The sequence below is a fragment of the Populus trichocarpa genome, chromosome 19 (genome assembly GCF_000002775.5).
Source record: "Populus trichocarpa isolate Nisqually-1 chromosome 19, P.trichocarpa_v4.1, whole genome shotgun sequence".
Lineage (NCBI taxonomy): Eukaryota > Viridiplantae > Streptophyta > Magnoliopsida > Malpighiales > Salicaceae > Populus > Populus trichocarpa.
The window spans coordinates 4727345-4740943 of NC_037303.2; the positions used below are offsets into that span (position 1 = coordinate 4727345).

Genomic DNA, 13599 nt, shown 5'->3' on the forward strand with positions numbered 1-13599 from the left:
AAAACTTATGTATTTAAATTAAAAATATTAAATAATAAAAAAATTTAAAATATTTTGCGGGGGCTCGGACCCTTGCTTACCACCTCTTAGTTCCGCCCCTGATTGCATTAGTTTTATAAGTATATCTATGAGATTTTAGGTTAAACACCTACAACATTTTCTTTTGAACATCACAAAGTTTGTGTTTTTTTTTCTTTCTCTGTAATTATGAAAGTTCATAGAATCCTAGATTTTGGATTCAAAGCACATCAACTATAATTAAGGTACAAATTAGTTTTAGCATTAAAAGCAATCAAAATTTATATTTGATCTTTTTTATAACTTAAAATTTATTCATGAGTATAATGTTCTAATCATGATTTTGAAAATATTTAATTAATTACAACACGACATAATTATATATAGATTTTACTAAAAACTCGTTTTCAAAACATAAGTTAAAAAATTAACCGCAAAAACAATTATGATACCAAATATACATATAAATTAACTAACATAAATATATTTTAAGCTTGAATCTACATAAAGCTAGGGTAACTCCTCATCCCTACGCTCACCCACTATTTCAAAATTCAAACCTAACCCTTTCCAAGTTAGAAGCATGAAATTTAATGGAATTTCATGGTGATTTATTACCGGGACAGATCTGTACAATCTACCCATGTCTTGCAAGCATGCCCCATGTTTTGTATCTTGACCAAACCACCGTACATACACCTCAAATACATGTATATATACCACACCCCCGTATACCATACAGCCATATCTCTTCTTCTCTCTACACTAGAATATCCTTTTGGTTAGAAGAAAGCCACATTTGCATACCTCATGTTTCTTTATACAAAATATACATTATGTGGTAGATAGGAGGAGTACCTTCCTAGATAGCATTAGAGAGAGAGAGAGAGAGAGTAGTTTTTGGTTTTAACTCCTTGGCAAAAGGAAAGGAAAGGAAGAGAGATTTTCTAGAGTGAGAAACACATACATCCAGACACAACAACAAGAACTCCACCACCCCCATCCCCACCCTCTATCATTTTAAGACACATTGTAATAAGAGAAAACACAAACTCAAGACACCAAAAAAGAGAGTCTTTGCCCAAATCAAATCAAATCCTTCTCTCTATGTTTCTTGCTTTTCTATCCAAACAACAACCCCTTATCTATCAAAACAAAAAAAGTTTTTTTTTTTTTTTTCATCTGAAAAATAAAGGGGCGATCTAGGAACAATCGGTTGCTTATTTTTCATAGCTCCGATCGTTGTTGTTTTTGTTTGTATCGAAGATCGATCTGTGAGTGCTTTTTTTTGTTTTTCTTTTGCGGGTTTTCTTTTTTTGATGATAGTAATATCTGTGTTTGCTTTGTTTGTTGATGATCGGCTTTGATTTTGTTATGAAACAAAAGGGTTTCTAGTTTTTTTGATGATCGGGCTGCAGATTGTTTGTTAAATGGTTAAAGATTTTAACTTTTTGAAATAAGATGAAAAAAAACTTAGCTTTTTTATTTTGTTATGGATTCAATTGTTGGTGTTTGGATATGTTTGTGTGGTTAGTTTTAAGACGATATGATTTTGGTATAAAGTAAGAGTGAGTGACTAAATGGAAAAGAAATGATAGAACATCATTTTCTGGAAATGGAATGACAAGCAATTGTTTAGATTTTGTGGGTATTTCTAGCTACATTTGCTTCATGTCCTGGGATATAAAAGATACCATTTACTTCATGTTTTAGGATATGAAAATACCATCTTTTTATCTTGTATTTGCTTTTAAATTAAGCCACCTTTGCTTTTGTCAATGTTTGTCTATGAAGATTTAATCTGTTTTAGCAACCCAACTGAACATTCTTACTGTATATGTGTTTTGATATATGCATATGTTAATGAGAATTAGTTTATGTATTTCCTGTTTGCAGTTGGTGTTTGTTGTTGAGAGTGTTGTTTGTTGTGATTGGGAATTATACAATGTTGTGATAAAGAAAAAGAAAAACTTGGATCAACTTGTTTGTTTTGATAAGGGTTTGCTAAAAAGTTTGAATTGTAGTTGATTGAGGGGGTTTCCATGTATGTATCAGTTCTGCGCGCGCGATTGTGTTGCATTTGAACTGGTTCTTTACCGATACGTGTCTGTTTTGAAGGGTATGCATGGGCAGTTTATGTGTTTTCCTTTTTTGATCATTCATGTGTAATTTTAACTGCATATATCTATTGTAAGAAACATGTGTGAAACATGCTCTATTAGATTGCTCAAATGTTTCTGTTTCTAGTGCCATTTCCTTTTATGTTGTATTTCCCCACTGCAGTTTATGTGTCTGCACGTGTGCGCATGTATGTCATAAATTATGAGTATCTGGCTTTTCTGTTACAGGAGATTTGAAGGGATATTGGCGGAATCAAGTGGAATGTGATTTGCATGGGCTGAGGATGCCAGAATTGAGAAGTGGAGCCCGGAGATCAAAGCGCCTTGATGATCTTCAGCCTCCCCAACAACCAAACAATCAAGCAGAAAATTTGACGGTGCCTGTTCAAAACAAGACCAGGAGGAGAGCTGGTGGTGGTAGAGGAAGGGGTGGGAATGCTGCAGGTGTAGCAAAAGGGGCTTCGCCAACAACGAGGCCAACTGCTGCCGGTAGAGGCCGGGGTGTTAGGTTGATAGATTTAGACCCAGAACCTTGTCAGGTTGAACCTGCAGCTGTTGGAGCTGCTGAACTAGGTTATAATAGATTAGAGGTGGTGGCAGATAAAGATATCGCGATGGAGGGTGGAAGTGCAGAAAAGGTAGTGGCAGTCGAAGAAGAAGGAAGCACTACTCCAGTTCCTGAGAGGGTAATCATCCATTTGCCTTTCTATCTTTGCAGGGTTATTTGTGTGCATCACAGAGTTGTATAAAACTGTCTTTATTAGTATTCTTCTGGTATCCTTTCCTTGTAATTAATAAATTGCCGTCTCCACTGCTTCAGCTTATGTGGAATAAGCTGTTTGAAAATATTTGGATGATAATCATTTTGAAAAATATTAATGAAATTAAGCTCTGGTCAGGTTGCATGTCCTTACTTTTAAGTTCATCTTAAAAATAATCTCTTTCTAAAATTTGTAGTAGTTTATATATAGTTAATCTCTATCTCAAATAGATAGTTTTTCTGTTAATGGGTGCAGGTGCAAGTGGGTAGTTCTCCTGTGTACAAAGTAGAAAGGAAGTTGGGTAAGGGTGGTTTTGGCCAAGTTTATGTTGGCAGAAGAGTTAGTGGAGGCAGTGATAGAACTGGACCAGATGCAATTGAGGTATGACCGATGGCTCATTTCCATGTCCTAGGTTGTTGAAAACATAACCATTTTGAGTCTGATGCTTACCGTTCCCTTTCTTTTACAGGTGGCACTAAAGTTTGAGCACAGAAATAGTAAAGGTTGCAATTATGGCCCTCCTTATGAGTGGCAAGTGTACAAGTAAGCACCTGCCTTCATTATCTGAATTCAAATATGAAAATCATGTAATAATAAACTTATTTGAAATCTATCATCTGATCCTCACTCTTCACTGATCTGCTCCTTTTCTATTTGAATTGTAAAGCACCTTAAATGGATGTTATGGAATTCCTTGGGTACATTACAAGGGTCGTCAAGGAGACTTCTATATTCTGGTGAGGTTTGATTATGAGTTCCTCCATATCAAAATTTCTAAACTTGCTTATTGTGTCTGAAAGAAATCAAATATATATTTCAGGTAATGGACATGCTTGGTCCCAGTCTTTGGGATGTTTGGAATTCCCTTGGCCAATCGTAAGAAAGAGCATCTCTGTCTCTCTCCCTCTCCCTCACACCTACACGCAGCCACACACATTCACTGACACCATGATCATGCATGTGTGCATGACATCCTTGTGTCCATGTTATAGGGGTCACTTTTTTTCCTTGTTTAATATGCAAGTACCTGCTACAGGATGTCACCAAATATGGCAGCCTGCATTGCTGTGGAGGCTATATCAATTCTTGAAAAGCTTCACATGAAGGGGTAAGCCGTTTATGTTTCCATGGGTTCAGGATTTGACGTTCTTATTTATCAACCTGCCTCAGTAATTTCGATTAGAATGTAAGTACCGCTGCTCATGATTTGTTCTCTTCTCAAACAAGGTTTGTGCATGGAGATGTCAAACCCGAAAACTTTTTACTTGGTCAACCTGGAACCGCAGAAGAGAAAAAGCTATATCTTATTGATCTTGGTTTGGGTATGTTGTCTTTCCTTGCTCTTACTATCCTTGAGTGCCAACCACGATTACGTATCATAACAACTTACATTTATTTTTAAATTTATACATGAGATTTTTGCTCTTCTCTATGTGGTTGAAGTTGTACTACATGCTATTTATATATCTGTATTTATTGCTGGCGAATTTAATGTTTTTTGGTTCAGCTTCTAGATGGAAAGATGCTTCCTCTGGTCAGCATGTTGATTATGATCAGAGGCCTGATGTATTCAGGTGTGGATTTTTTTCCTATATGCTCAACAATTTATACTTAAATATTCAAATATTGACGCATCTGTCCGGCAGGGGAACGATAAGGTATGCAAGTGTACATGCACATTTAGGTCGGACTGGAAGTCGGAGGGATGATCTTGAGTCATTAGCATATACATTAATATTTCTTATAAAAGGAAGGTTGCCATGGCAGGGTTATCAGGTTAGTCTACATTGTTGTTTCAGGTTTTTTTTTATTAAGATGCTCTTTTCATTCTATTTCTTACCCCACTTCTTTTTTTTGTCATTATCTGATTGTTTGTTAAAATGCACAGGGAGATAACAAGAGCTTTCTTGTTTGTAAGAAAAAGATGGGTACATCTCCAGAGCTGATGTGTTGTTTTTGTCCTGCCCCATTCAAACAATTGCTTGAAGCTGTTACAAATATGAAGTTTGATGAGGAGCCCAATTATTCCAAGCTGATATCTTTCTTTGAAAGTCTTATTGAGCCATGCACTCCACTAAGGCCAATTAGAATTGACGGAGCTCTTAAGGCAACTTTGATTTCCTTTTCTTTTCCTGAGCTTGATAGGATGCTTCAACCTGCTGAACTTTTATTATTGTTTTAAACAATTAGGTTGGACAGGTTGGACAAAAACGCGGAAGATTGCTTATAAACTTGGAAGAGGATGAGCAACCAAAAAAGAAAGTACGATTAGGGAGTCCTGCTACACAGTGGATTTCTGTTTACAATGCACGCCGACCTATGAAGCAGAGGTATATTTATTTCTGGCACGGTCATATAACATTTGCTTGTACTCTTACATGCTCACAATTCTTATTTTCTGTGCTCACAGAGCATTGCCTCTGTATGTTGATTTGAGCTGGTTTTATCATTTGCTATGGGTGTGAAAGAAAGTGCTACTGGTTGTTTGTCTGTCCTTGAATTCCTGTTATGACTAGATTTTTTTATGCTTCAAACTGTCTCTTGTGTTCATGTTTCTTGGGGGGGGGGGGGATTGGGGCAAGGTGAGGGGAGATTAAAGTTGAAGGTTTAGGTTTGATATGGTTGTTAAATGTGGTGGAAATGTTGATGCAGGATAACTATGGATTTTTTCCAGGTTTTAGGTGTGGTGTACTTTATTATTAAAGTCCCTATGGTTACAGAGAATACATGCCCCTTTTATAGGCAGTAAAAGTTGAAAGCTAATTGGGAAAAGAAATGATCATAATAGTAAACTCCTAACAAATATTCTAGTTCCTAAATAAGCTGTAATTTCTATGTAGTAGCATTAATATTTCGACGATAAATTCTAAACAGACTAAATTTGCAAGGAACACCAGAATATAAAGAATAAAAAAAAAAGAGGTAATTCATAAACTTTTTTCTCTTTTGTCGCAACAAACATTGTCAGATTTGCTGGACAAAGGATAAAGAAGCGAAGGATTCAAGGATATTCCTGTGTTTCCAATGATTGATATTAGAACACTAGTCTTGTATGGCTGGAAAGTAATTTTCTTTTGTGAAGATCTATGATAGTGAGAGGTCACGCCATTGATCAATGTGAAAGCCCTATAAAGTATCTCAACTAATAAGACAATTTGAGTAATAAAATATAATCAGATAAGGTAATTGTCATTCTTAACTAAGAAATGTCATTCATTTTCCAAGAAGCATGTAATGGTGATGGAACAAATCCAGATATTTTGGTGACAATAATTGACTTATTTCGATTGAAAAGGCTAAAAGAAGTGAGCTTGAGAAATTAGTATCGTGTGCGGGTTTAAGAAGACTTTTGAGGGAGGCTCTATGCCAAAACCCTCAAGGTTATCCAAGAAACATTTTGTTCTGCATTGCTTTCAATTAAGGAGTATGGCATGAAGAATAGCCATCTACAGGACATCCTATTAATATCTTAAAGTATCGTTCTTCATAGGCTATAGTGTTTGGCAGTCATTGAAATGACCAAAGTGTGAAATATACATGTCCTTTCTGTTTTTGTTTTTAATATTATAATTTTTAAGTTGAAGATAGAATTCTTCTTGCAGTTGAAAATCAGAACTATAATATGAAATTCCATAGAGTAATTTCATTATCATTATGGTTTTTCTAATTATCAGTCTTCTTGTTCCTTGAACTTATTACTCCTAATAGTCTCAGTTTTCTTGTTCCAGCATTATCATTTTGTTTTCTTACCTTGGATTTGTAGATACCACTACAATGTAGCTGATTCAAGGCTGCGCCAGCATGTAGAAAAGGGTAATGAAGATGGATTATATATCAGCTGTGTTGCCTCTTCAACTAATCTCTGGGCCTTAATCATGGATGCTGGAACGGGCTTCACATCTCAGGTTTATGAATTGTCAACTGTCTTCCTGCACAAGGTATTAATTCAAGAAAATTAATTGCCATCATCTTTTGCCGCACAGTTATGTGTGACTGGAACTACTGATCATCTTTGAAATTGTTTGGATTGTTAACAGGATTGGATTATGGAACAGTGGGAAAAAAATTACTATATCAGTTCAATAGCTGGTGCAAGTAATGGAAGTTCGTTGGTTGTTATGTCCAAAGGTTGGTGACTGTTTCCACAATATAAAGAATTGCGTGCTATATATGTTAGTACATGAAGATTGGTAACTCTGTTTTCATAATGTATAAAAATGATTGAGGACTTGGAAGCTACCAAGATCCTTACACTTGAAGTCTCGTACTGTTTTACATCATGCCAACTGCTAATTCTGCTTGTTTTTGTACTTAATATTAATTTTATTGTAATTAACTAAATAGGTATGTTTCTACATGTCAGCACAAAGATACTCTGATAATTTTTGTAAAGAAGAGATGCATCAAGTATGATTGAAAGGCATTATCTGTCTGCATGTGAACATGACTAATGTATTTGTCCTTAGGCAGGTTCTATAGTTTTACTTTGCTAGTAGGGAGCCAGCTAGAAGAACTAAATTAATAAATTGGAGGAAAGTGCCATTGTTGGACTTTGAACTCACCTTGATTTTGAATTGCTAACTGTCATATGCAAAACAGACGATTGCTGTAAGTTTTCAGTTATGTTTCTGACTACAAAGTGGAACTGGGCAAGGCTTGTATTGCGGTATTGCCAGGTCCTAGTATTGTCTGAAATGAGATTTGCTTCTATGGATATTTTCTTTTATCTGGTCATGTAAAGTGATTTAGTTGGGTTTTATAAACCCGAGTGTGGCTTTTTATTATTTGTTGCATATGCTAGTTGAGGTGCACTTTTGCAGCCTACCTTTGTTAAAAGTGTTGTGTCATGCCATCATGGCATGCATAGAACACAAAAAGGTTTCAAATAGCAACTTACATATTGTTCTTTTGCTTTTTTGAGATGCATCATTTTGCCAAGCTGATTGTTGGAACGAGTCTTCCATGCATATAACATGGGTACCGGCATGTGTATCACAGTATGGTGTATCTAGCTATTAAAATTAGGATTTTGCTACGTAGATTAACATGGAGGTTCATGAATGAAATGGTTATGATTGTCAAATTGACTTGAAATTTGAGTTATATCATGTGCATGGGAGAAGTAAAAATCTTAAAGTAAGCCTGGAAAGGGCTTCCCACTGCTTCAGGAGGTGCTGTGAAAATTTTCATTCATGTTTCTTATTGGAATCGAGCCTTTCTCAGTTTCTTGGTGGTTTAAGCGAAATAACTTTTTAACTAAGAGATCCAATGGCTTAACTTTTACGTAAGTAGATTCTGAAGTTTCTGCAATTATGTAGGAACTCCTTACACCCAGCAGTCTTACAAAGTGAGTGAATCTTTTCCTTTCAAGTGGATAAATAAAAAGTGGAAAGAAGGTTTTCATGTCACATCCATGACAACTGCTGGCAGTCGCTGGGGTGTGGTTATGTCCAGGAATGCTGGATATTCTGATCAGGTATGATTTCCTATTGTGGTTGTGATTTTTTTTTATGCACCGGTAATCCTGCACATTTATTTTCCCTTTTACCTTCCGGTTATCAGATTTCTCCTCATTATTGTTGTTTTACTGGGACTAGGTTGTGGAGCTTGACTTTTTGTATCCAAGCGAAGGGATCCATCGGCGATGGGAGAGTGGTTTCAGGATAACATCTATGGCTGCCACTGCTGATCAAGCAGCCTTCATATTGAGCATACCAAAACGAAAAATGGTGGATGAAACTCAGGAAACCCTGCGCACCTCTGCCTTCCCAAGCACCCATGTTAAGGTAGGTTTCTGCATGTTTTCTCTGCCTTAAAGTATCTAGTAAAATTCAGTTTAAATTGTACTGAGTTGTTGCTTGCAAGTCCTGAAGAAAAAGTTTAATCAGACAAGCTGTCTTAGTGCCATATATGCAACTCATTGGTTACCTCACCCAATCTAGCATTTTGGTCTATGCAAAATTTAGCCCACCTGAAGTTGGACTCCCTTTTCTGGAAAATGTTTGGGTGACTAAATAGACTATAATTTGGCGTAATTATGTTTTGTCTATTTTTAGGTGGTGGCTTTGTTCAGCTTCTCATAAATAAATATTAATTGTTCAATTTTCCATGTTTTTCTTCTTGCAGGAAAAATGGTCCAAAAATCTCTACATTGCTTCAATCTGCTACGGGCGCACTGTTTGCTAGATTTTGGTGTACATGCTGGCCTCTTCAAAAGAATCTGATGGTTTCAAATTTTGAAGCTGATGCTATTTTCAATATGATTCTCAGAACGGGGTGGTTAGCTTTTCATCCGCATGTTAAAGAAAAACCAGGCTTCTGGTACAGGATCTTTCTCATATATGACTGTAAAAAAAGAAAAGAAAAAAAAAGAGAGAAAGAAATAAAAAAAAAAATGAATTGAGAGTTTGAGGACAGGTTCCCCGACCATGAGCTGAAGTATGAGCCGGTGGGGCAACAGTTGAAAACATTTATATAATGTTATTGGCTATTGCAGCCTTGTTGTGCTTTATTACTGCTATTCTGCCTTGATTTATCATAATTTAAAAATGTTTGCTATTTTTGCTATTTCATAGATAGAAAGAGCACAAGAGGGTGTGCTTGCACGACAAATTGTTGCCCTTTCCCCCCTTATTCTGCTAGAGGGATGAGCTGAAAAGAGAATTTAGGGTTTCCAGGTTACCTAACCAGAGACATACATAGCTGAAATTGTTGAGACAAACCCAAAAGGAAATCCAATCCCCATCATTTTCCAAGAAAACCATGTGCCCTTACCTTCACATTCCTGTGTTGTTGGCTCTGTCAATTTCAACCTTGGCGATTCCTTCTCACATGGTACCTGAATTTGCATTCCACAGGGCCCACTATTGTCAGCATAAGAACTTTGATCGTTGAATGTATCTGAGGATCATTCGGAATGCGTCCCTTTAGCTTGCTGTCACTCAATTCCAAGACAGTAAGTTGCAAAAGCTTTTCGAACGTTTGTGGTATTTCTCCTGAGAGAGTGCTGTCCGACAAATCTAACTTTCTAAGCTCTCCAAGTCGCCGAAACTGATTGGTATTCTTCCCGAGAGTTTGTTATAGGAAATGCTCAGCAATTTCAAGCTTTTCAGACCTCCAATACTATCAGGAACATCGCCTGATAATTGATTCTTTGATAGATCTAAGGAAGTAAATATCTGCCGAGGTGCTGGAAGGGAAGATACCTTTTCCCAGATAACAGCCATAATTTTTCTTGGTTTTCTAATTATTTTGTCAGGGTGAAGTAAGGTTTGTAAGTAAGAAAGTATAGAAGGTCAAAGGAAAATATATCTTCATCGCTGGGATCATCAATCATGTATCACTCCAGTGAGTTCTCCCTAAACTAGCAGGGATTTGTCGAGTAAGGTTATTGTTTGAAAGATCAAGTATTTGAAGACTTTCAAGACTCGATAAATTGTTTGGGATCGGCCCTTCAATAACACGAATAGGAGAGATTTGAGAGAAGAATGCTGGGATTTCACCTGTAATTTTATTGTCATGCTGTTAACAACTTAGTCTTAACAAAGAGTTGGTGCGAAGAGAATATGAGATTGAGAGTTAGAAGAAATGAGAGAAGAAAGTGTAAGTAAATCGGTTATACATATTACTGATTTTATTCATGTAGAACATATTTATTATTAATAAAAATTTTATTTTATCTTTAATATTTATTTATATTTGATTAATGAATCTAATATTTAATTAATGAGTCTAGTGTAGAGATAAAACCCATGAGATAAAAATTCTTTGTAAAGAAAATTATAAAGTTATTATAATTATGATATTCCTATTCCATCAAAGTATTGTTCTTAAATGTTTATAGTCAATGTTCTATTAAATTTAGATATTAATTAGATCTGTGAAGACCGATACATATTATGTTTATTTCTTTATGAAAGGAAGCAAATGCTCTCATGAATCGATGTATGATGGATACCTGGAACTAATATGTAGATGCTTATTAGATAACATGTACATTGAACTGACCCGCAAGAAAATTTCATATGGATAGATCACCTATGTCTATAGAAATACTCTTGAATAATTGTGTAAGTGATCCTTAATCTTGAGATCACTAAGTTATCTTATATAGAGAGTGTTATGTTTTGATTCTGACTACACATCCTAATCAAGGGTAACAAATGGACAAATATTGAGTATAACATAAACTATATGGATGTATTTGAGTAATAAAAAGATGATTCATTACCTTAGGTGAATTAGGAAAAATGTTTTATCTGTTCTCAAATAGTATTGATTATTAAATTCTTGGCCAAGATGAAATGAGTTTTGAAAAGAGTTTCAAAATATTATTCAAAGAATCAATGACTATAATGTTGAGAACTAAAATGATTTAACAAAGCAGACATTCTTCATGTTATAATATTTAAATCAGAACATTCATGATGAAGGGATAATAATTACACAGAAAAACTAGTTACTGAAAGGTTAAGTCAAATCACTTATGACTTTCCTAATATTTAGGGGATTATGACAGGTTGCTAAACATTGTACTTAATCTTCAAATATAAATAAATAAATTATTCAATTCATAATAAATTAAATTATTTAATCTTATTTTATTTAGGATTATGATTTATATTTAAGCCAATTTATCAAGGAACTTGATGGGTCACACACATAAAAAATATTGGTAAAAAATTAAAATGAGATGATTAATCAAGTGAGACTTGATTGTAAATAAGTTTTAGAAACTGAAGACTAGAATATAATTAATACCTGAGATTACAATTCTAGACTTAGAAATAATCAAGTAAGGACTTGATTGAATAAAATTTTAAAATTAGCCTAAAATAATATATGTGATATTATTTAAGAGGCAAATTGATATTTTACTATTTACAGGGTTTTTAGGTTTCCCTATAAATAGAAATCTATACCTCTTATTTTCTAAGAGAAAAAGATAAGAGTAAAAAAAATATTGTACGTAAACACCTAAGAAACACAAGAAAAGAGCTAGAACTTTAAGGTATAACAATCCCTATCTCCTATAAGGGTTTATGAGACTTTTCACTAATGATTTGTGCGGATTGCCGTTAGAGGCCAGTCATTTAGACAACTTATGGTTTGCGACAACTCAGCCTTAAAGCAAATATTCAAAACCGAAAAGAATATTTGATCTTCAGGTAATCTTTGTATAAACCCTAAACAACTATAGATCTATCTAATGAGATCCTTGAGAATCCTGAAAAATCTTAAATTTACTGTTTTCGCTATGTATGTGTTTCGGGAAACCCAACAAAAATAACTCTACAAAATTTACAGAAATAATACTTTATAAGACTTGAGTTCCATGTACATCACATGCCTTGTTTATACAATCCTTCTAACTAACTAACTAACTAATCTTTCCAACTAACTAACTACATTTATCCCCACGTGTTTAATGCTTCTATACACTAACTTCCTTCTACTTAACAACTTCTCTCGCCATTCCTTTTCTTCTTATTTCTTATTGTTCATGTTACTGCTAACTCACACTGTTTATAACAATTCTTCCCCTTTAGAAATTCATGTCCTCAAGAATGGATATCAAAATCTGGAAACAACAACTGAAGTTCTTCAAGGTCCTCTTAAGTCGAGTCTTTAGTAAAACAATTTGACCATTTGATCATTCTAGCTGTTGCAACCTATTTCCTTTTTTTTCCATAATCTTTTGTTCTAATATTGCCACATGATTCACCTTCACTTTTCTTGATTTATCTCATTGGAAAAGTTGAGGAAACCACTACATTATTTCCAATCTTCTTTTTAAACAAGGAGACATGAAATACTGAGTGGATATTGACTGCTGATAGTAGGAACAATTTATATGCTACTGTCCCAATCTTTTGAATAATTTTATAGGGACCAAAATAACATGGATTCAATTTCATATTCCTCCTCAGAGCCATAAATTTTTTCATGTAAGACTGTAGCCTTAAGTACACCTAGTCTCCCACTACAAATTCTTTTTTTGCCCTCCCTTTATCACTCACTTGCTTTATTATGTTTCTAGCCATATCTAATTATTTCTTCAAATTATTATTCAACTCTTCTCTTTTCTATAGTAATTCCCTCATTGTAGCTATAGTAACAATCTTTGGCAATGCCATTTCAGTAGTTGGAGGTGGATAGCCATACATAGCCTGAAAAAGATTCATTTTGATACTGGAGTGGTAATTGGAATTATACCACCACTTTGCTTAAGTCATCCATAAGCACCATTGTTTAGGATTATTCATAGACATACACCTTAAGTATGTTTCTAGGCATTGACTCACTTTTTCTAATTGCCCATCAGATTGTGGATGATAAGCTAAAGTCATGAACAATCTGACTCCTAACAACTTGAATAATTCCTTTTGATACTGGAGCGGTAATTGGAATTATACCACCACTTTGCTCAAGCCATCCATAAGCACTATTGTTTAGGATTATTCATGGACATACACCTTAAGTATGTTTCTAGGCATTGACTCACCTTTTCTAATTGCCCATTAGATTGTGGATGATAAGCTAAAGTCATGAACAATCTGACTCCTAACAACTTGAATAATTCCTTCTAGAACAAACTGGTAAACACATTGTCTCTATCAGTCGCAATGATTATTGGCAATCCATGAAACTTATAAAAATGACTAGGGGTGAGCAAAATAATCGGAAAATCGATTAAACCG

The 13599-nt window shown here is 34.8% G+C and overlaps 1 protein-coding gene across 1 annotated transcript; it reads left to right on the forward strand.

The window, feature by feature from the left end:
* Positions 1-835: 835 nt before the first annotated feature.
* Positions 836-9410, forward strand: LOC7491038 (casein kinase 1-like protein HD16). The gene is made up of 17 exons (XM_024591121.2): positions 836-1292; positions 2367-2824; positions 3155-3280; positions 3369-3442; positions 3567-3636; positions 3720-3775; positions 3936-4007; positions 4127-4221; positions 4407-4473; positions 4546-4675; positions 4788-5006; positions 5090-5229; positions 6663-6837; positions 6937-7027; positions 8218-8375; positions 8497-8685; positions 9026-9410. Exons 2-17 carry the CDS (start codon positions 2423-2425, stop codon positions 9083-9085), a joined length of 2124 nt encoding a protein of 707 aa, XP_024446889.1. The 5' UTR covers positions 836-1292; positions 2367-2422; the 3' UTR covers positions 9086-9410.
* Positions 9411-13599: the final 4189 nt, after the last annotated feature.

What these genes read in the sequence shown, in the direction of transcription:
- LOC7491038 (XM_024591121.2), top strand. Translation starts at nt 2,423, where the DNA reads ATGCCAGAATTGAGAAGTGGAGCCCGGAGATCAAAGCGCCTTGATGAT. An exon ending in CTACTCCAGTTCCTGAGAGG is followed by an intron (nt 2,825 to 3,154) that starts GTAATCATCCAT and finishes TAATGGGTGCAG; the next exon opens with GTGCAAGTGGGTAGTTCTCC. An exon ending in CAACTGTCTTCCTGCACAAG is followed by an intron (nt 6,838 to 6,936) that starts GTATTAATTCAA and finishes GATTGTTAACAG; the next exon opens with GATTGGATTATGGAACAGTG.